Genomic DNA, 23,778 nt, shown 5'->3' on the forward strand with positions numbered 1-23,778 from the left:
CCCTGTTCATGCTCTGTCTCTCTCTGTCTCAAAAATAAATAAACGTTAAATTTTTTTTTAATATAAATTATATTAAATGTTTTATAACTTGGAAAAAATATATAGTTCAAGGGTGTAAAGTAGAAAGTGAAAGCCCCTTTCTTAACAATCCCAACCCTCAGACGTTACTGAAATTAAATGTTTTGTTATATCTCCTTCCAGATACGCATCTTTGATTTTTTGCCTTCAAATATATATCCTATATTTGGAAAATTTCTGTTGGTTAGATCCCTTGACGTAGTCAGTGGATGTGCGTTATTTAAAAAATATTCCACAAAATTTTTTTGATAAAAATTTTTAAGTAGTTTCAGGATCACAGAAAAATTGACAGGAAAGTGGAAATGACCCTTTTCCCCTACATGCATAGTTCCCCTGCATTCTCAACATCCCCCCACCGGAGTGGTACATTTGCCAGAATTGATGAGCCTGCACGCACACATTGGGCATTCACTTTCAAAAGCATGATATGGTTGCAAAATCTTCTTTTCCCCACCCCACACCCCTCAAAACAATTTGCATCAATAAAGATACACATCAATCGTAAAGTGGAGACAAACAACGAAACAAAAACCATGTTCTCTATACAAAACCTAAAATTAGAGAAAAAAACTAAGAATTTAAGTCGGCTGTTAGAACCATCACCTAGAGACACTATTGACCATGCGGTGAATTTAATTTCGTCATGCAACTTCTACAAGTGGATGCAGGATGTGGGATACACATAGGGAAAACTCTCCTTCCATGTTGGTAAAACAAAGTACAACAGCTGTGACAATAAAGAGTTCCCTCTTGGCCCTCTTTCCCAGGAATCTACCCAGTCGGCATCTTGGGAAAAGCAATTTAGCATCCTCAACTCCCTAGCAACCCAAGTCTCCTTTAGAAACGTCGGACTCCTGAGTGATTGATGGTGATCATACCCAATATCATCTTTTCCTTTGCCCTTTCCAACCAATCGAATGGAAGCAGGGGCCTAGGGGCGTTCCCACCGCTGCCAGGGCGGGCAGTGTCTGTCTTACGTCTGCTGTGCGTCATCAGTCTGCGCTGAGCGCACGTTTGGCCGTTGCGCTCAGGGCAGCGGTTACCTTGTCACAGCAATGAGCTGCGCGGGGGCGGCGGCGGTTCGCTCCCTGTGGCGGCTGCGCACGGGCGCCCTGCGGCCTCTCCCAGGTAAAGAACCAGCGCGGCCGCATAAGCGCGCTAAACCGCCGAACCAGGGAATTTTCGCCTGTGACTTGGGCCGGAGAGGTCACGGGGCAGACGTCGTAGACGTCATAGGACTGCGACGGCGCGCCACTGCGAAATGGGAAACTCGGACTGCTGACAGGAGGGGCGGGGTTTGTGGTGGTCTGGGGGAATGTGGGGCGGGAGGGCGTGGTTTTCGGCTGGGGCGCGCTGGAGTGTCCGTTCGCAGTTGGCACGCGGGAGAATGACATAATTGTACACCTCTGACGGGACGTCACTGCCGGTGTCGTCGGCATTCCAGGCTGAGGACAGGTGGAGGGAGACCTTGCAAGTTCAGTGTCGATGGGCGTCATCATAGCCTTCTTTTGGAGCCCTGCTAGGCAAAGTAGTCGCGCGATCTGCCGCGTGGGCTTGTTAGAAGTGCAGGTCCCACTCCTGACTTAAAAGGTCGCATTGTCTGTAGTTTAGCTAGACCTTCGAATGTCTTGCATGTACTAGAAAGTTTGAGAAGCACCTGGGTAGTGGAAGGGGCATAGAGTTTGGAGTAGGGAGATGAGTTAGGATCCTGGGTCCTTCTCTTATCCTCTTTTCATCAGAGCTGCCTCAGAAAATTGTGAAGTCGTTTTCTGAAAGTTAAGTCGTTCGTATACCACCTGAAGATTTTTACCTTTTAGCAATATCACTTGTACTTTTGATTACCAAATGTGTTTTTTCTATAACCGTGTTCCATCTTTTAAAAATATTTATTTTTATGGGGGGAGGAGAGCACAATCGGGGGAGGGACAGAGAGAAGAGGACAGAGGATCCGTAGCGGGCTCTGAGCTGACAGTCTCACAGCAGTGAGCCGGATGTGGTGGGGCTCCAACTCACCAAACCTAGAGGTCGTAACTTGAGCCGGAGTCAGGATGCTCAACCGACTGAGCACGTCAGTGTGTTCCATTTTTAAATTAAATAATTTCACGGAAGCTAAGTTCTTATGGTGAAGACGGAAAACCAAGTATTGCCTGGCCCAAATAGACTAATCAAAAAATGAATGGGTTAAAAACAAAAAGTACGTTGTATTAGATACTATTGCCTACCAAGACTTGAACCCCGAACAGTCTTTCTGGGTGGAGGAAAAAAAAGATTAGCAAGTATTAGGAAGGTATTTGTAAACTGAGACATTCTCCTTGATGAAATCAAAGGGATTGCAAAAGAATTTAAAAGAGTAACTCTTAACTACGTGGGTGTTATTAAATGCATGTTCATAAGCCACTTAAGATCTTCCTGTATACTACTTTAAATCTCCTAGGTACCATCATTATTAGATTTTTCACACTGTGGGAAAGCACTAACTTAAAATGATACATTTGAGAGCTTCTAGCACAGGGCCTCAACTTATTTTTTCACAATTTTAAAGTGTGTGACAATGCAGGCAAAACTCAATGCAGGATTTTTAAACATGACTTTTAATGCTCTTTTGTTGAGCCAATGAGCATAACAATAAAAATCATTCTTTATCACTTATAAAGTTACTTTGCTTCCTTTATCTCATTTTATCTTCATGATAATTCAGTAAGAAAAGTGTTACTATTGTAGGTTTCCTTAAAAAGGAAAAAACCTGATTATTGCCAATTTTATATGTAAGAAATGGCAATTCTGATTTGTCCAAGGTTAGTGTTAGAGAATAGAACATGTATACGGTGCCTTGGTGGCTCAGTCGGTTAAGCGTCCAACTATTGGTTTCAGTTCAGGTCATGATCTCACATGGTTCGTGGGTTCGAGCCCCATGTCAGGCTCAGCTCTGCTGGTGTGGAGCCTGCTTGCAATTCTGTCTGTGCCCCTCCCCTACTCGCTTCTCCCTCAAAATAAATAAGTAAACTTAAATAAAACAAACAGGACACAGTTTCTGGCTCTAGCTCTGTGCTCCTTCTGTGGTTCATCCCATACTTTTTAAAGATACCTTACAGAGATTGTGAAAAGATAAAAATGGCAAATAATACAACCCAATCCTCCACACACCCCACAAAAAATCATTTATTAGGTGCCTGAGCCTGGAAAAGTGCAGTGCTGGGGAACTGTGTGGTATGTTTTTAGTACAAATACAGTCCTGCCCATCAGAAGTCAGCTGTGTGTTTACACTCATCCTGTGTACTCAGCCCCTTGCTATTTCTCGTGAAATGTGTTTTTAGAAAACGAGTCCTGGGCTGTAAGTTCTTTCCTATTAACATGTTTTGGGATGGGAGTAACAAATGAAAGAACAAGCAAACAAGATTATCTTGAGAAGTAGAGCCAGCTCATTGTTTTCAATTCCAATTCCTAGGAGTCCTATTTCTGTAAGGAGGTAAGATTCATGGGAGCATCAGTCCTTGGACCTGGAGGAGAAAACTTTGGACAGGCAACCCTGACTTTGTCAAATGTGTCAAATTGTTCTCCATACGAGAACATGGTCATGGGGGCACCTGGGTGTCTCAGTTAAGTATCTGATTCCTGATTTCAGCTCAGGTCATGATCTCACGGTTTGTGAGTTTGAGCCGCATGTCGGGCTCTGTAATGACAGTGCAGAGCTTGCTTGGGATTCGCTCTCTGCCCCTCCCCTGCTCTCTCTCTCTCTCTCTCTCTCTCAAAATAAAATTTTAAAAATAATGATAATAAAATAATAAGAAATCACAAAAACTGGACCACAGTGACCCACTGTCTGATGGCACAGATCTGAGTGGTACATTACACTCAGCAGAACTTGCACTCCATCTAGTTTTTGGTGTCCAGTTCCTGGACTCCATCCAGTTTCTTGAGTCAGGCAGGCACAGTGAGATGGAGCAGGTCCTGCAGAAGAGTGGATTAGAGCTGGGTCACAAGGCCTCAGACCCCCATATCCTTGCTCCTTTGTTTAGTGAAGCATTTAAAACCCCAGAATACAGAATCACTCAGATTTCAGCAGACCTACCCCATCACCTGTGTCCAAAGCACTCAAACCTTTTTTAATAAAAAAAGTGAAGTTTTGCACACATTTTCAGGGTGTTGAAGTTAGCCTAAATGAATAGAAGTATGTGTTAAAGATATGGTAGTCATGCATAAGAGCCTTAAGATACATCTCAAGATGACACCAGTACAAGTCAAAGTTCACATGACAGCTGCGTCCATGGGGTCCACATTTTCATATCTACAAAAAGAGCTGATAACATCTTATACACATAACAACACATTGGAAGGCTCTTAGGGGAAAAAACTTTGGGGATGCCTTAATGCAAGGCTCAGAGAATACAATCAAGGCGTTAACGATTAGGAGATCTTTTTTAAGTTTATTTCATTTATTTTGAGAGAGAAAAAGAGAATGTGAGCAGCGGAGGGGCAGGGAGGGAGAGAAAGAATCCCAAAAATTCCAATGCGTGAGATCCCACAAACCACGAGATCATGACCTGAGCCGAAACCAAGAGTCAGATGGTTAACTGACTGAGCCACCCAGGCACCCCTCTTAGGAGATTTTTTTAAAGACAAAATTTAATCTATCTTGAAGAATTTACATTTTGAAGACAAGAGTTCAATTGAACTGATGATGTACCATAAGGAGATGAAACTCAAGGTGTAAGGCTCTGCTCTCAAAATCCAACGCCCATGTGTGTTTTGAGAGAACTTAAATCAATTTTCTCAACCTTGGCTGCACAGAACTTTTTAAAAACATGGCTGCTTCCTCTCCCCACCTCGGGGATTGACTGGGGAGGAGCATCCATGGTTTTGACAGCTCCCTAGGAGTTCTTATGTAGCCAGCATTGGGAACGAAGAGGCCTGAGGGGAGGTGAACTGGAGAAGCATGCTCATCTAGAGGTCACTGCCACGTTAAATACTGAGCCTGTCTTTTTCACTGCCTGATGAAAAGACAGGCTCAGTATTTCCAGATCTTTATATGTTTAACATGAAGCCAGAAGAATCAGATCTTTAGGTAAACTCTATGTTTTAAGTGTTGGTAATTAATTCACTTTTAAAAGGGGATGGGGGCTGGCTGGCTCAGTCAGTAGAGCATGCAACTCTTGATCTCAGGTCATGAGTTCAAGCCCCATGTTGGGCATAGAGCCTACTTTAAAAAGTAACAAAACTATGGGGTGCCTGGGTGGCTCAGTTGGCTAAGCATCTAACTTCGGCTCAGGTCATGATCTCACAGTTTGTGAGTTCGAGCCCTGTGTCGGGCTCTGTGCTGACAGATCGGAGCCTGGAGCCTGCTTCAGATTCTGTGTCTCTCCATTCTCGGCCCCTCCCCTGTTCATGCTCTGTGTCTGTCTCTCAATGATGAATGAACGTTAAAAAAAAGAATTAAAAAAATTTTTTTAAAGTAACAAAACTGCAGGTTTAACAGGATACATTTATGGGGATATCCTTCCTATGAGGAAGTCATCTGTGACCTTAGTTCCAAGGTACCCCTTTCTTCTGTCTGTAAAAGGAAACATCTGTTTTACCCGAAAGTAATGAAGAATAAACATTTGCATTGCAGCTTATGGAAGAAGAATCAGTGTCAGATTTTACAGTTCAGGAATGACTTTAGACAATATCAATTGGGCAGCTGTGGATCGAATAATCCGGGTGGATCATGCAGGTGAATATGGAGCGAACCGAATCTACGCAGGGCAGATGGCCGTCCTGGGTCGGACAAGTGTCGGGCCAGTCATTCAGGTGGGTGCTCTGTTACCCCTCTCAGGCTGGCCTCACTGTATAGCGTGGGGATCCAAAGGCCTTCAAGTCATGAATCACATTACGTCATGCACTGTCAAGGGAGGTACTGTCCCCAAGAGAACAAAAATTGGTTACTAAGGTGGGGTCAAGGGAGGGAAAAGTATATTATTATTTGTATGTATCAAGTAGAGACATATAGTACATAAACAGATATATGGTATATCTGAAGTATTAACATTTCACTGTGGGGTGGGCAATTAAAAACGTTTGAGAATCATCACATGAGGTGAAAGCACCAGTTGCTGAGAGGTTGTGATCCTGTTCCCAGTGGAGATATTTTATATTTTATACTGAGAGGCAGAGGGAGGGGCCTGGGCTCTGTAGTCACAAAGACCCAGATTCACATTCCAGCTTTCTTCCACCTCCTACTTCTGTGACCTTGGGGAAGTTACATGACCTCTCTGGGTCTCTATTTCCACATTTGCAAAATGAACTGATAATACCTACCTCATTGGGTTTTCGTGAGGAATAAATGAGCTGGCATAGAGCAGCTAACACCACATCTGGTATGTAATAGACACTCAGCACAAGTTAAATTGCCTGCTGTGAGCCCTTGGGCAAGTTACTTAACCTCTCTGTGCCTCACTTTATCTGTGTAATGGGGATAATGACAATTAGTGCAAATTAAATGAATTGCCTTCATAAATCTATTTGATAGCACCTGGCGCTTAGGATGTGCCAGCTAAGTGTTAGCTCTTTTGTCTTTCCCACTTAATCCTTTGATGTAAATGGTACTTCTAGCATTCTAGAAGGAAATTACACAATCGGTGATTCTCTGCTCTCCTAATTGCGGAGTGGGCTGAGCATCTCATTTCTCTTTAGTGTGGACCTTGTCTTTAAAGAGGCATGTGTTTGGGCACCTGGGTGGCTCAGTCAGTTAAGCATCCGACTTCGGCTCAGGTCATGATCTCGCAGTTTGTGCATTCGAGTCCTGCATGGAGCTCTGTGCTGACAGCTCAGAGCCTGGAGCCTGCTTTAGATTCTGTGTCTCCCTCTCTCTCTGCCCCTCCCCTGCTCGCATTCTGTCTGTCTGTCTTTCTCAAAAATAAGTAAACATTAAAACACAAAAGGCACTTGCAGGTCTCAGAACTTCTGGATCCATGGTTCATGGCCCGCTAACCTGGAATGGAGATAATGGCTCTTCTCCTGGTTTGCTGGCACTCTCTTCTCCATATCCAAGATGCTTTTTAGTCCGATGCTTCGCTTTTTCCTTGGGTGGTTGAAGGGGAAGGGGAGAAATAGCGGTTCTCATTCTTCCTCCATCTCCCTTGTGCTTCCTGTCTCCCACAAGGACAGGGCATGGAGCTTCCTTGGCATGTAGCAGGTGGTCTCTGAGTAATGCTTGCATTTATTTTTATGTTTTTCTTACAGAAAATGTGGGATCAAGAAAAGGACCACTTGAAAAAGTTCAACGAGTTGATGGTTGCATTTAGGGTGCGGCCCACCATTCTGATGCCCTTCTGGAACGTGGTGGGGTTTGCACTGGGTATGTGTCCAGAAGAGCTTGCTTGAGCTTAGGGATCTGGGGCGATTACATCATTAAAGTACTGAATCCACAGTTCTTTCTGTGTCCTCTTACAACCTTTTTGTTGACTTAATATTTCTTAAAGTTAAATTGACTTTTTTTTTTTTTTGGCTTAAATTTATTTAAATATTTATGGATTTAAATCAGTGGTTTTATAAATAGAAAGTACAGTAAAAACAAACACATCGGAGGAAGAAAAAAACTAGAGCAATTCAGTTGTAGCCCGATGATGTTCCCTGACAAAGGTTCTAAGACCTGCTCACTCTTAAAAAGGGAGAAGAGTAAATGTTGGGAAAGAAATAAAGATGTACTCACCCCAGATGAGGACTTTCTTCTTGCCATAATCAGAGGGCTAAAAAGAACATTGAAAAGAGAATAGCATTCTTACTCTGTGATTCCGGATTTGACAGTGTGACCTGGTACCACCTAAAACAGCGATTTTCACTGGGGGCGGGTTGCTCCTAAGAATGCTTGGCAGTGTCTAGAGACATTTTTGGTTGTCACAACCAGGGGTGTTTCTGGCCTCTAGTGGGTAGAGGCCAGGGACACTGCTAAAGTATCCTCCAGTGCACAGGATGGCCCCCACAAAAAGGAATTACTGAGCCCTAGAGCCTGTAGTGCTCCGGTTGATGAACCCTGACCTGACATGATCTCCTGCACCGGTGTAGTGTCTGTCCCATCCTTTTCTGTGCTGGATTTGACAATTCCAGGTGCGGGAACCGCCCTGCTTGGGAAGGAGGGAGCAATGGCCTGCACTGTGGCTGTGGAAGAGTCTATAGCACATCACTACAACAACCAAATCAGGACGTTGATGGAGGAGGATCCTGAAAAATATGAGGAACTTCTTCAGGTATTTGAATATACTCTGGAAATAGCCCAATAAGGGCGAAAAGGGTAGGTAAGCAACTTGGTGGGAAGGAAAAAAATAGCAAGTTGGGGAATGACATGGCCTTAGAAACCTAGGTGAGTGCCTCATTCTATAGGCAAAAGACACAGAAAGCTCAAGTCATGTGCCCTGGTCACATGCTCGGGCAGAACTGGGACCAGAAGCCATGTCGTGTCTCCTGAGCCCACAACTGTATTCTCTCCACTTCTGGATCATTGATAGATTCTGAGCCAATGCTGTGAGCACAAATACTTCAGCTTAAATAAATTAACCAATAGATATCTTCATGTAATTTTCTATTACAAATAAGGGAACTGTTTAATTTTTTTTCAAGTGTAAATTGGGGGTTGGTAAACCCTGGCCTGGGGCCAACCACCTGTTTCTGTAAATTAAGTTTTGTTGCAACACAGTCACGCCCATTCTTTAATGTGTCTGTGGCTGCTGTCCCCCAAACATTGGCGGAGTTGAGTAGTTGTGGAGAGGCCCATACAGCCAGCGGAGCTTGAAGAACTGACTTTTTCGCCCTTTATAGGAAAAACTTTGCCTACCCCTATCTTAGACCGTAGAATGAAGCTTTAGCCTCTAGAAGAAGATAGGACAACAGATTTCTTTTGATTTTCTTTGATTTCTTTTTATTTAACCAGGTGATAAGGAAATTTCGGGATGAAGAGCTCGAGCACCATGACATAGGCCTTGAACATGACGCACAGCTGGTAGGGGACCTCTCTTTACTATTTGCTTGTGCTGCCCGGGGCACCTTATTTGGAAGAGTAAAGGGTGGGAAAATTTTTGTTTCCAGAAAAATAGATTTCATAGTGACCACCAAAGATAGCAAACCAATACTTTGCTTTGATAAAAAATCAGGCAAAAGCATTGCTCCCAATGGGAAGTCTTATTTCTTGCTTCCTTTCTCATCATTTCCCCCTAGCAGCTTCTTTCCTCTTCCCGATGAGAAACCAGATGATTCAGATTTTCTGGCAATAGTGGAAGCTTCCCAACCTTTTGAATTAAAAGAAATGTTTAGATCTTATGTCTTATCCAGAGAGCTGCAGCCCTGCCATTTCAGGCCATATCTTACTGCTACAAGTGAACGTAGAACATGTTTCTTTTGTTTGCTTATTGTCGTTTTCAACAGGCTCCAGCATACGCTGTTTTGAAGAGCGTTATCCAGGCCGGATGCCGCGTGGCAATATATTTATCAGAAAGGTTTTAAAGTATGTCCACTTTTCTGTCTATAAAAAAGGATAGTAATTAAACAAGGGGCATTGGCGGAAAAGGAAATGTGCAATTGTCATTATATGAATTTTGTTAATAAACTGCAAGAGGTTTTTTTTTTTTTATTTCATTAATAAAAGTCTCTAGTGATGATTTTTTTTTTTCTCCTGTGCCACCTTACGCCAGAAGGCTGACTGTTGGCCAGGTCTGTTGCAGTTAATAACAGACGAAGCTGCTGCTTGTTTGGGGCATAGTTAATTTTTTTTTTTTAAACATCAAGAATGAATCATTAAGAAAATAACAGAAATCTTTAAGGGGAAAAAAATTTGAATTTACTTCTAACCAAAGGTAATTTAAAACATGAGGGTGTTGAAGATTGACAAAGCAAGACTGTCAAATCCATCGTTAAATGGAAGACTGTCATTGTCTCCATTGTTTCCAGTGGCCTCCTTAACTATTGTTCCTCTTCTCTGGATTTTTCAGTGCCAGAGGGTCCCAGGCTGTGGTTCTTGGCCCTGTTCTGTCTGTCATCTTTTTCTTGGTATCTCATCCTGCCTTGTGGTTGATTCCTTCACATTCCTGTTTCAGCCCAGCTTTCTCATCTTCAAATATCCACCTGCCAGCCGGTCCCCTCCATTTGGAAGTCAGAGAGAATCTCAAGTTCCACGTGCCCCAAGCAGAACTCCTCGACCCCCACCCCACCATCCTGACACCCCAGTGGCCTTCCTTATCACAGTTAATAGCCACTCCATCCTTCTGGTCCTCAGGCCAAAAATCTCTGGAGTCACCTTTGACACCTGCTTTTATCACACCCCCATCCAATCAGGACATCCTGCAGACTCTACCAAATCCTTTTTGCGGCCTCAGCTGCTGCCACTCAGGGCCCAACCACCCTCATCTCAGCTAGGTTATTTCAGAAGCCTCCCAACTATTCTTCCTGCCCTGCCTGGCCTCCCACAATCCATTCTCAACCCAGCAGCCAGAGTGATCCTTTGAACCAGAAGCCAGACCTTGTTACTGTTGCTCAGCTCGGAACCCCCCCCCCCCCCCAGTGGTTTATCCCACTTTCCTCAGCACAAAAGTCAAAGTCCCTAAAATGGTCTCTAAGAACCCGCATGATCTGGTCCTCTGACCACTTCCTCCTTCCTCATTCTGCTCCAGCCACACTGGCCTCCTTGCCATTTCTCAAAATACCAGGCACCGTCTTGTCCTAGGGCATTTGCAGTGGCTTCTCTTTCTGCCTGCAGTGCTCCTTCCTGTATATCTGCATGGCCAGATCCCTCACCAGCTCTTGGATTTTTGCTTGATGTCACCTTTTAACCAGCTGAGCCACCCAGGTGCCCTATTGATGTCACCTTTTAAAGGAGGCTCTCCCTGACCACCTTTTCCAGAACTGCAAACCCCGCCCTACTGCTTGCCTCATCCCACTTGCTCAGCTCTTGCAGTTTTTCCCCACAACACTTACCGCCTTCTGACATATTACATGATGTATTTATTTATTTATTTTTGTCTGTTTCTCCCTGCAAGAGTGTAAGCTCTCTGTAGGGCAGGAATCTTTGTTTTAATCACTGACCCATAATAGGTGATCACTAGATAGTCTTCAGTGGGATTGAATGAAGAAATAGCTCTCCTTTGTTAGAAGTCATTTTCACATAACCAGTAATGTAAGAATTCAAGACTATGTGCTTCGCAGCAAAATTCAGTACAGATTGATTGAAAAGATGCTACTGGGCCAGGCTGGGCTCCTGGGTTCTGGGTCCATACCATATGATTTGCTATAAAACTCCAAATCTTCCAGCCAAAAGGAAAAAAAAAAAAAAAAAAAAAAAGACGCTACCAAGAAACTCAAGGCCATTCTCTTTTTAAAATTTTTTTAATGTTTATTTTTGAGAGAGAGCACAAGTGGGGGAGGGGCAGAGAGAGAAGGAGACAGAGAATCCAAAACAGGCTCTGAGCTATCAGTGCAAAGCCCAGCATGGTGCTTGAGCTCATGAACTGTGAGATCATGACCTGAGCTGAAGTCGGATGCTCAACTGACTGAGCCACCCAGGCACCCCTTTTATCTATTTATTTATTTTAATGTTTAAAAGGCCATTCTCTATGCTTCTTGCTGATGATTAAACTAAAAAACATGCAAAAGAATGAGTTTGGACCCCTGCTTCACAGTATATATATAAAAATGAACTCAAATGGATTAAAAATCTAAATGGTAATGCTAAAACACATAGAAGAAGACATAAGAGTAAATCTGTGTGACTGGATTAGATTAGTTTTCTGCATAGGATGCCAAAAGCATAAAGCAACAAAAGAAAAAAACAGATAGATTGGACTTAATCAAAATAAAAACTTTGGTGCTTTCAAAGAATACTATCAAGAAGGTAAAAGACAACCCAAAGAATGAGCAAGAATGTTTGCAAATCATAGATCAGATAAGGGATTTGTATTTAGACTATATAAAGAACGCTTTAACAACTCAACGATAAGAGCCCAATTAAAAATAGGCAAAGGATTTGAATAGATGCATCTTTAAAGAAGACACAGGCCACTAGCATTTGAAAAGCTGTGTAAAATCATTAGTCATAGGGAAAAACACAATGAGATACCACTAGTGTGGCCGGTGGGTAGTGTGGCGCTGCTCAAATAGTGGAAAATAACGTGTTGGCAAAGGGTGTAGAGGACTTGGATCTGCACACACTGCAACGGACACGTAAAGTGGTGCAGCCCCCTTTGGAAAACAGTCTGGCAGTTCCTCAGACAGTTAAATACGGAGTTACCATGTGACACGGTGACTCCTCTCCTAGGTATAAACCCCAAAGAAATGACAGCATATGTTCAAACAAATACATATTCACGAATGATTGTAGCAACGTTACATAGCCAAAAAGTGGAAACAATCCAAATGTTCACCAGCCGATGAGTAGATAAGCAACATGTAGCCTATCCATACAATAGAATATGTATTTTATGACCAGTTTTGGTCATAAAAACCCTTCAAAACATGATGTTTGGGTACAAAGTTTCAGAATGGAAAGAGGAAAATAGTGAAGGCAGATGGTGGTGTGAATGTACTTACGGACACTGACCTCTGCACATAAAAATGGTTAAATGATAGGGATGCCTGGGTGGTTCAGTCACTTAAGTGTCCGACTCATGACTTTGGCTCAGGTCATGATCTCACAGTTGATGAGTTCAAGCCCCACATCGTGCTCTGTGCTGACACTGTGGATCCTGCTTGGGATTTCTCTCTCTCTCTCTCTCTCTCTCTCTCTCTCTCTCTGTCTCCCTCTCTCTGTGCCCCTCCCATTTGCACTCTCTCAAAATAAATAAAAACTTAAAATGTTTAAATGATGTTATGTATACTTACCACAATTAAAAAAAAAAAAAAATGCTAAGTGAAGGAAGCCAGACACAAAAGGCTAAGATTGTAGGATTCTGTGTATATGAAAATGTTCAGCAGAGGCAAATCCATAGTGACAGAAAATAACCTAGTGGTTGCCTAGGGTTGTAAAGAATGGCGGGACACGAGGACCAATTGCTTTTGGATACAGTTTCTTTTTGGGGTGATGAATGTTCTAGAATTAGCTGGTGGTGGTGGCTGTACAACCTTGTGAACAGATTTTTAAAAACTGCTGAATTGTACACTTTAAAATGGTGAATTTTATGGAATGTGAATCATAGCAATAAAAAATAGACGATTTATAGTTATTTATAGTTTTATGCAGTATTTGAAAGCCAATTTCAATCCAGTCTGTTGAATGGGGGAACGATTTCCTTAATGTGCCACCCTTCAAGTCAGCAGAGCCTGTAGAAGCCTCAATCTTCTGAGATGCTCTTGCTGTTTCTTGCCCTCCCATATCAAAGCTAATTCTGTAAGTATTGCAGTCAGGAGTCTTAGTCCTATAAAGACATTTTGTACAATACTTATTAAAAGCCCAGATTTGCTGCCGTTTGTTTAGCACCTGCTTCAGAACTGATGGCTGATGTTTTATGCTTCTGAGAGCTTCCAGAACAAGACCAGAGAGATTTTCTGAATCCTCCTGGGATTGTTTATAATTCCATTACAGATTGTCCTCGTGTATTAACAAGGTAATCTTGTCTTTCCCTTACTTTACTGCTCTGACCTTTCAGGGAAAATGTGATTTCAAAATTGGACACCATCCAAAGATGATGCCAGGAGGACAAAGGATGTTATTCTTGCAAGCAGGATAGTTCCAAAGAGACAACCTGAGCTATAGTTCTTTGCATGTCTTGGATTCCCTTGCTGTTCAAAGTGTGGTCCACAGACCAACAGCTAGTGGCATCACCTGGCAACACTTTAGCAATGCAGAATTTAGGGCTCCTCCCCAGACTTTCTGAATTAGAATCTGCATTTTGACAAGATGTGGTGGTTTTCTACTCTGGCCAGAAATTCCTGGATAGTCCTCTGTTCAGTGGAGCCTTGTTCCCCTTGCCTTGAATGTGGGCTGTACTTAGTGACTTGTTTCTAACAAGTGGTGGAAATGATTGAGTGTGACTGCCAAGGCTGCCGGCTCATAAAAGACATTGCAGCTTTCACCTTTCTCTCTGAGATCACTCAATTTAGGAAAACATACATGCCAGTAGTCACGTATGTGTGCCATCTTGGGAGTGAATCCTGCAGCCCCAGTCGTGCCTTCAGATGATGCAGCCCCTGCTGACATCCTGACTGCAACATCATGAGGGACCCGGATTCCGAATCAGCCAGCTAAGCCACTCCTCAGTTTCTGACTCTCAGCAACTATGTTAGATAATGTTTGTTGTTTTCAGCTGCTGAGTTTTGGGGTAACTGGTTAAGTACAGCAATAATTAACCAATACATGACACTTAAGCACATTAGATTTGAGAAGCTGAACTAGACGGTGAACTCCTGGATGGCAGAGACCACGTTAGTCGTTTCCATGCCTTCACAGCTTAGCACAGTGCCTGACACTCAGTAAATTTTTGCTGGACTAAATGCAATTTTCAGTTGCCATTTTTAAAAAATGAAAACTACCGACTTCGGCTCAGGTCACGATCTCGCGGTCCGTGAGTTCGAGCCCCGTGTCGGGCTCTGTGCCGACAGCTCAGAGCCTGGAGCCTGTTTCAGATTCTGTGACTCCCTCTCTCTGTGACCCTCCCCCGTTCATGCTCTGTCTCTCTCTGTCTCAAAAATAAATAAACGTTAAAAAAAAAAAAATTAAAAAAAAAAAAGAAAACTTTTTGTAAAAACAAAAAAAAAATGCACACATCCACATGGTGAAATATTCCAACAGTGCTAAAGGTATTTACAGTGACAAGTAAATCTCTCTGCAGACCACTGTTGCTTTTCAGGAAACTGACCACTTGCCTTACTCTGTGATTAGTTGTTAGCAATCTGTCACATAAGACAGTACATTTTTTTTCTTTCTCCCCCCCCCCCCCACTTCCCAAAGAAATCGCTGCTTTGAAATGAAACAATATAAACTGCATATAGGTTAAAAAACACACACAAAAAACACTGTTTCCAAATCTATCTCTAGAAGTAACCACTATTAAGAATTCATTGTGTACCTTTCCAGACTCGTTTTAAAACATCTCTTATTCAGGGGCACCTGGGTGGCTCAGTCAGTTAAGCATCCGACTTTGGGTCAGGTCATGGTCTTCTGTTCATGAGTTCAAGCCCTGCGTCTGGCTGACATCTCAGAGCCTGGAGCCTGCTTCAGATTCTGTGTCTCCCTCTCTGCCCCTTCCCTGCTCACGCTCTCTCAAAAATAAATAAATGTTAAAAAATAATAAGTCTTTTATTCATACATGTACACCTTTGGGTTTGTAGTGTTCCCTGTGCAGAGTGATACTGTGTGTCTTGATCTGCAGTTTGTGCTTTCCTTTTAGAGACCTATGCTGGCCATCCTTCTAAGACAGCATGCATAGATCCACCTCATCCCTCTGACCCGCTAAGCCACCACCACTGTCGCGACACTGGCCTCCTGCCACCCTGCAGAACTGCTCTAACTGCTTCACCCACCGCATTCCCACCACCGCCCTTCAGAACAGGTACTTTCCTCACCCCTTTTATGGAGGAGGAGGTGGAAACAGAGTCTGCAGGGGCTGGAGAGCCTCGAACTTAACCACCAGGTCCCTTGGTTTCTAATTTCCTCTCTTCCTCTGTCAGGTGGACATTTGGGCTATTAATAGCACCAAATTGGGGGACCTCTGATGCTTTAGGCGACCACCTTTGAACATAGTTCTATGGAATTTCAGGAGGAGAGACCTCTCAGGGTTCTTCCCCCTTTTTGGAGGTTCCAAACTTTTCGAGAATGTGATAAAAAGTCTGAATCCTCACCCCAGGGCCTCCTTAAGGCCCTCCTTAAAACTTCTTGACCCGGTGATTTGAGGAGAAGAAAACTTGACCTTTCCCAACAGAGAGGAACAAAAGAAACCTTTCCACAAAACTGCTCTTTTCTGGCTCTGCCAGAGCACAAGGCGCTTTCCTGCTGAATGTATTTTCAAAGGTTTAAAAGGCTTCTCTTGCCTTCGGGGACGTGCTTCCTCCCACTCCTGTCTCCTGAAATGGCAGCCCTGCAGGGCTGTGACAGAACACGACAGGTCCTTTGATCTGGGATCGTGTAGGAAGATCAGCTCCCTGGTGCGCCAAGGGCAATGGAAGGTCCTGGGCCTCATTGCGCCCGCCTGCGGCCACCAGAGGGCGCCCTCGCCCCGAATTCTGAGTCCGGGCGCGCAGCCTGCCCTGCTCGTCAGTCCAGAATGTCCCAGGGACAACGCCTGGTGAGCAAGGCGAGGTCATTGCTACGTGTGGTGATAATGGGGCCCCAGTAGTCCCACCTCCTGATCGCTGTTGAACGGGAATGGATTGTCACATTTGCACACTGCAGGAGACGGAGGGCTGTTCCAGTCTGCTCTGGCCCACTGACTTGAGAGCATCCCTTATCAGGGAGGATGATTCATTTTCTTCTTTAGGAAAGAGAGAGAGGAAAACAGGGCAGGACGATTAGTCTCTGTCTAGAAGTAAAACACGGAGAGACCAGCTTCAAGCATCAAGCAGTATCCAAGGGGCAGCGTTGAATATTTATTCTTCAGTTCACGCTGCTCCCTGGACACACCTTGGTCACACACACCTTCCTCCCATTTGTACGATCCGCCCTTTTTCCGATGACCCTTTTTCCGATGAAGGCGATGAAGGCCATTTGCCCTTCTAAACCGCTTATCTCTTAAGTGACGTCACCCCACACCCTCTCTTATCTCTCCATACTTGAGCTTCTTGCCCTGGTACTTTATTCTACCATCGTGTGGTCACTACCTGCCTTCCTGACAACTCTCCAACATGTTGTGGCCTTATTAAAGTCAAGGGCTGTTCGCACACCTCATTGGCCCTCCGCCAATGTGTGATAGATGAATCTTAGCTAAAAGAAAAAAAAGCCCATGTGAACGCATGAGGTGGAAGAAAGTGAATTGACAGGAGTAATTACGAGTAATGACAAACAATCTTCCTGATCTCAGTATGAACAACCTAGACACTGTGGTGGGACCCGATGAGGTGGAGGCCTGAGGTGCAGGCGGTGAAAGAATTCTGCTCAAGGCAGAACAAAGGAGATACAAGAGCTAGAAGTTTGTTGAATACATTGCAAGGGAGCGAAGAGCAGACTGTCAGTCCAGAGGCAGTGGTGAGGGGTGGGGGGGAGGTTGGAGTTAAGGAGGAGAGGTGAGGAGGTATGGAATGTATGGAATTCTCCTTTTTTGGTACCTGTGCCTAGTTGGAAGTAGCCCATTGGTCAGCTAGGGCTCGTGCATGTTTTGAGGCGGTCGCCTCCTGAGCCTGTTAGCATTCAGCCCAGTGGTCACTGGGGGCACTTTTACCTTACTTAGGTTTCCATTGCTCAAGCCTCTTGCCTAAAAGAGGCTTCTACAGAAACTTCTGGATGAAAGGATGAAGTCAGGCAGGAGGGTCAACCTTTGAGTGTCCTCTTGTGCATCTGCATCCCAAACCCGGGATGAGCCTGGCCAACATTTAACCCGCGGCCGTGTCTCAAGTCTTCTTCCTCAAAATGCTTTTATTTTTTGCTGCTGTGTTTTGTTTCTTTAGAATTTCTCTTCATGTGACTTTCTTCCTTAAAAAAAAAAATTATTCATTTATTTTTGAGAGAGAGAGTCCATGTGCGTACATACGCTCCCGTGAGCAGGGGAGGGACAGAGAGAGAGAGAGAGAGAGGGAGAGAGAGAATCCCCAGCAGGCTGGCTCTGTGCTGTCAGCACAGAGCCCAACTCAGGAACAGTGAGATCGTGACCTGAGCTGAAATCAAGAGTTAGACGCTTAACCGACTTTCTTCCTTTTTTAAAATGTCAATTACATTTCTAGGGCTATACAGAATTTTCTAACTCTTAATCCTGGAACACTTAACTGGGCATGCTCCATCAGAGTCAACCCTGAGATTAAAAACAAATGTGCATCTGTTCTACCCAGCCTTCCCGAAGCAGGAGCTCCACAGCTGGCCTGGGGGATAAATGTCTTTTAAAAACTCACATAGGGGCTCTGATGTGCAGGCCTAGTTAAGAATTAGTGGTTTCATTCCAAGGGCTTTATTTTAAATCTGCCCCCGAATAGACGCTTTTCCCCTGCTTTACATTTTATTTTTCCGGGCTGATTCGGGATTTCCATTCTGTTCCATTTCTTTCCTGCGCTGTTTTCTGCTGAGACGTGACCTGTAGTTCCAGTATTCTCCGGCCCATTCAGTGCCATGACAGCTGGAAACACGTTCTTCATCAGGTGGAAACAATGGTGAAGAGCGATGCTCCCCTTTCTGCAGGCGGTGGGGGTGGGGAGCAGCCTTTGTGTGATGTTTTCCATGCCTAGCTTCCAACTGGCCTTATTGAAACAATGAAACACTGTGTGGAGATGCCACCTGTTGCACTTGCTTGCTGATGCTCTGTGTACGTATACGTGCTTAAATAAGACGTGGCCACTAAATGAATAATTATCTCAATTATTTGGTTTTAAGGGAGCATATTATTGTAAGTACTGTGGAGCAAACAAAAACAAAACCTTTAGAACATGAACTTCAGTCCTTTTTTATAACATTTAGAAGAGACCCAAAACATCTCATCTCTGCTGTAAAAGGAACTATTAGTTCTGCTAAATGAAAAACCCAGAGGTTGTTCTCTTCAGCTGTGGTTTGATCCAGGAGCGCAAACCAAATACTTGGCTTCTCTCTCTTCTCTCTGCTTTCCACAGTGTCGATATCAGGCTCACAATGACCGCCAGGGGCATGCATCACCTCCTAACACTGCTCCAGCCACTAGAAAGATGAAGATCTCTTCCTCTAGCTTCTGCAGAAGAGAGAAAACTTTGCTTTCCCAGAGTCCCCAGCACATACCCGTCCCTCACCTCTAGGCTCATTTTTCTCCCATCAGGTCACACTCCTCACCATCAGCCAATCACTGTGGTCCAGGAGATTGTGGCGCTCTCATTGGCCATCCTTAGTCACATGGTTGCTTTTTTAAAAAATGTTTATTTATTTTTGAGAGACCAGACAGAGCACGAGTGGGGGAGGGGCAGAGAGAGAGGGAGACACAGAATCTGAAGCAGCTCCAGGCTCCGAGCTGTCAGCACAGAGCCCAATGTGGGGCTTGAACTCGTGAACCATGAGATCATGACCGAGGCCAAAGTCGGATGTTTCACGGACTGAGCCGCCCAGGTCCCCCTCCAGTCACGTGGTTGCTCTTGAAACAAATGGAGTGGGGACACCTCCACCCAACCCACATGGGCCAAGAGTAGGGGCAGGGTGGTTTCCACAAAGGAAGCCAGAATTCCCTCACCAGGAGGAGGGAGAACGGATGTCGGGGAAGGAAAAGTCCTGTTGTTCCCTGAGCCCTGGGGGTCATGACGGAGACAAAACTTGAGTGAAGGTAAATGGGGCAGCGGGTTTAGGATGGACTACATACAGCAGGGAGGACTGACACCAGTGGGGGGACATTAGGATAGTGCTCCCGTTTAGCATGGTGAGGACCTGGGTGAGAGCTCTGTGGTTGCAGGCAGAGTAGCATAACGGTTCACAACACCTGGGTGTGAATTCTTGCTCTGCTACTTAGTGGGTGTTACCTAACCTCTCTGTGCCTTAATTTCCCCACTTGTAAAATGACTGCACCTGGGTTGTCACGGATGACCCTGAAAACAACATGCGAAGTGGAAGAAGTCAATCACAAAGGACCACAATTATGGTTCCATTGACACGAAACATCCAAAGTAGGCAAATCAATAGATACAGAAAGTAGATTAATATTGCCTCCGTTTGGGGCAACAGAGATGTTGGGAGGTGATGGCTACGGGGTTCAGGGTTCTTTTGGGGGTAAGAAGTATGTTCTAAGACCGTGGGGATGGTTGCACAACTGTGTGAATGGACTAGAAGACACTGAATTGCGACTTAAGTTGGTGAATTGTAGGATATGTGAATTATATCTCAATAAATCTGTGGATTTTTAAAATTATTTATTTATTTTGAGAGAGACAGAAAGCACGGGCAGGGGAGGGGCAGAGAGAGAGGAGAGAGAGAGAGAATCCCAAGCAGGACACAGGGCTCAGTCCCACGAACCACAACCCAAGCCTAAATCAAGAGTTGGACACCCAACTGAGTGAGCCACCCAGGTGCCCCCAAATTGTGGGTTTTTTAAAAGTCATAAGTGTCAAGTGCTTTTAATCGCACCTGGCACATCCTCTCTGCCTGCTCCATCGGGCCCAGAGGTCACGGTTGCTTCTGACTGATGTAGGCCCTAGGGGACTGTAGACCAGCCCTCAAGTCTAAGTTTCCTTTATCCCGCCCTTGCCTTTCTGAATAGTCCCATCATAAACTCCCTGTATTAGCCTCTTTTGAGTGTGCCTCTCTTTGCTGCCAGGACCCTGACCGCACAGAGACTACCTCTCCAGAAGAAGAGCGGGAATTGTTGGCTAATCAGAAAGGACTTGTCAATTTTTGTGTTCAGTTGACTGGGCCACAGGGTGCCCAGACATTTGGCTAAAGATGATTCTAGGTGTCTCTGTGAGGGTGTTTTTTTTGTTGAGATTAACATTTGAATTGATAGACTGAGTAGAGCAGAATGCTCTCCTTGACGTGGGTGGGCCTCATCTAATCAGTCGAAGGCCTAGATAGAACATAAAGCCTGTCTCTCCTAAAAGTAGGAGGGAACCCCTTCTCCCTGACTGCTGGATGGGGACATTGGTCTTCTCCTGACTCAGGACTTGCGTTGGAACATCAGCTCTTTGGTCTTTTGCAGATTCGAGCTAAACCACTGGCCCTCCCAGGTCTCCAGCTTGCAGACAGCAGATCTTGGGACTTAACAGCGTCCCGAATCACATGAGTCTCTTTTTTCTGTATATGTAGATCCTTTTGGTTCTGTTTCTCTGGAGAACCCTGACTAACACAGGACCTAAAGAAAAGATGAGTCAGTGATGAGTTTCAGGCGAAATGACTGGGAAAACAGTCAAAATATAGGACAGAAATAAGGAAATCAAATCAAGGGAAGTGGTTGCTTTGGGGAAAATTTTTTTGGTAAACATTTATTTAACATCTGCCCTGTACCAGATAGAGTGCCAGCCGCTGGGGATTGAAAGAGCCACCCAACTGGCTAAACTAGACTCCAAATCCATCCTTGACTATATCTCCAGCCTCACTCTCAATAACTGAATTAATCTCAAGATCTGTAATTTTACCTCCTTGAATTGCTTTCAAACTCATTTCTTTGGCAGGTAGAGAGGACTTCCGTTGGAATTACCATCCCCCAACCCTTTTATTTTTTTATTAATTAGTTAATAAATTAATTAATTAATTAATTTTAGGTAGGCTCCATGCCTAGCATGGAGCCCAGTTTGGGGCTTGCACTCACGACCCTGAGATCAAGACCTGAGCTGAGATCAAGGGTCTGACACTTAACCGACTGAGCCACCCAGGATCTCCCCTCCCCCAATCCTTTTAGACCCATAACATTTTGTAATGACTTCACTCAGGGTTCAGCAGGAACGTGGCATATTTGAGGTATTTGGAGAGCTTTTGTACGTAGAATTAGAAAATAGAAAGTCACAGGTATCGATCAAAGTACATGGAAATAAGGTTTATTTTGCAATTCCATATTAAGGTGATAAGGAAGGGTGTGGCTAACAATGTGAAGTGTTTGTTAGGGGATGAGATGGTGTCTAAAGAAAAATTATCTGCAATTTTTCTGCAAAATGCCATTAGTCAAAACAGGGCCCAGAGTAAGGGAAAGATGGGTGGAGGACAGGGGATACCTCCAGAGAGAGAGGAAAAAGGTGCCCTGGGTGTCCTGGGTGACAGCCAAGACTGAGAGTCCCCTCACACTTCATACTTTTTTTTTTTAAGTTTATTTATATTTATTTATTGTTGAGAGAGAGAGAGAGAGAGACAGATTATGAGCAGGGGAGGGGCAGAGAGAGACGAAGACACAGAATTGGAAGCAGGCTCCAGGCTGAGCTGTCAGCACAGAGCCCAACGTGGGGCCTGAACCCACAAACTGCGAGATCATGACCCTAAGCCAAAGTTGGACGCTCAACCAAGTGAGCCACCCAGGTGCCCCTTTAAGTTTATTTTTATTTATTTTGAGAGAGAGAGAGAGAGAGAGAGAGAGAGCAAGTGGGGGAGGGGCAGAGAGAAGGGGAGACAGAATCCCAAGGCTCTGGCAGTGCAGAGCCTGAAGTGTGGCTTAAACTCATGAACTGCAAGATCGTGACCTGAGCCAAAGTCACCGAATGAGCCACCCAGGTGCCCCTACACTTCATACTTTGTCCCCCTCTGAGGGAAGGGTATCTTAAGAAGCCACAGCAAGGAGGGACAGCTTGGACCACCCCTGCCTCCTTGGAGTCCTGTAGGGTATCATGTTGTCCACCGATTTCCAAGGGAGCCCAGGGGAGGGGAGGTGCTCAGACTGAGATCATCTCAGGTGAGGGTGGTGGGAGGTTGTCCATTCTCTGCTGAGTGAATCCAACAGCAGGAAGCCTTTTCTCCCTCCGCCCCCTTTCCTTCTTTTTGTTCTAGATGACCGGAGATGAGAGAAAGAATAAATCACTTTACAAAAGAGACGCTGCTTTTGGTATTGATTTCTAGGCAGTGAAGCTAGAGAGTATTTGGAAGTTGTTATCATATTAAAAAAAATTCAAACCCCTGCCATTTTCTCTGCATTCCTATCACCTCTTCAGAAGTATTGGCCGCTGTCATCTCTTACCTGATGCCTCAGTCTCCACGTTGGGCTCTGTGCAGCCCGCATTCTCTCCCTCCACATTGCAATGGGATGTGCCCACGTGACTATATTCGGGCCAGAAAAATACAAGCAGAAGTTCTTAGGTGGGGTTTTGGGAAAGCTTCTTAAGGAATGGGGCAAAGAGCTAAAACTGGCTTTTGTTTTTCCCCTTCCCCCCAATCGTGCTTCCACCAGGGATGTGGATATGATGGCTGGAACTCCAGCATCTGTTCTGAAGACACAGTTCCGCACGTGCAAAATGACACGTGTACAGGGATGTTTGCTGCAGCGCTATTCACAACAGCAAAAGATTGTAACCCATCTCAGTACCTGTTAGGAGGGGACCAGCCAAACAACTTAAGACTCAGCCATATCGGGGATGACCCTGCAACCATTAAAAAGAATTAGGTGGCTCTATTTGTAATATGGAAAAACCTCTAAGACTTACTATACTGGGGTTACGCAAAGATGCAGAACAGTGAATTACAAGTATATATAAGTATAGTTCAAATCCCAGATGAACCACTTCACTAGCCTGATGAGGTTGTAGGTCAGGGGTCAGGGAACTACAGTCAGGGAGCTAAATCTAGCTGTTATTGTACATCAGTTTTTATTGAAACACAGCCCTGTCCTTCATTTACAGGTCTATGGCTGCTTTCCTGCCAGAAAGACAGACTTTGACACCTGCAACAGAATCCGTATGGCCCACCAAACATTAGTTTTTTATCTACTGGCCCTTTACGAAAAGCATTTGTAACCTCTGATCTAGACCTTGCTCTCGTTATCTCTAAAATGGGTTGATAGAAACATGCCTTGGTTCACAGGGATTGTAAGGATTATGGAACACTTAGTTCCATAATCTACTTAGTATTTATAGTAACTAAAACTACTTAGTATTTATAGTAAATCCTCAATAAACATAGGTAATTATTAAGATTTTTCTCATTGATCTTATTCTCTTTTCTTCCAATAGAAATTTCCCTGTAGCTATTTA

At 44.4% G+C, this 23,778-nt stretch overlaps 1 protein-coding gene across 2 annotated transcripts; it reads left to right on the forward strand.

Moving 5' to 3' along the window:
• The first annotated feature begins 1,020 nt into the window (after positions 1-1,020).
• On the forward strand, positions 1,021-15,581 carry COQ7 (coenzyme Q7, hydroxylase). 2 transcript variants are annotated; one of them, XM_060648625.3, is made up of 7 exons: positions 1,021-1,206; positions 5,687-5,865; positions 7,297-7,411; positions 8,161-8,300; positions 8,981-9,049; positions 9,472-9,550; positions 15,420-15,581. In XM_060648625.3, the coding sequence occupies exons 1-6, from the start codon at positions 1,134-1,136 to the stop codon at positions 9,547-9,549; spliced, it is 654 nt and encodes a 217-aa protein (XP_060504608.1). In that variant the 5' UTR covers positions 1,021-1,133; the 3' UTR covers position 9,550; positions 15,420-15,581. The 2 variants fall into 2 exon arrangements, with proteins under 2 accessions (XP_060504608.1, XP_060504607.1); XM_060648624.3 differs by lacking the exon at positions 15,420-15,581 and adding an exon at positions 10,140-13,256.
• Positions 15,582-23,778: the final 8,197 nt, after the last annotated feature.

Source organism: Panthera onca, chromosome E3 (assembly GCF_046562875.1).
Source record: "Panthera onca isolate mPanOnc1 chromosome E3, mPanOnc1 haplotype 2, whole genome shotgun sequence".
Lineage (NCBI taxonomy): Eukaryota > Metazoa > Chordata > Mammalia > Carnivora > Felidae > Panthera > Panthera onca.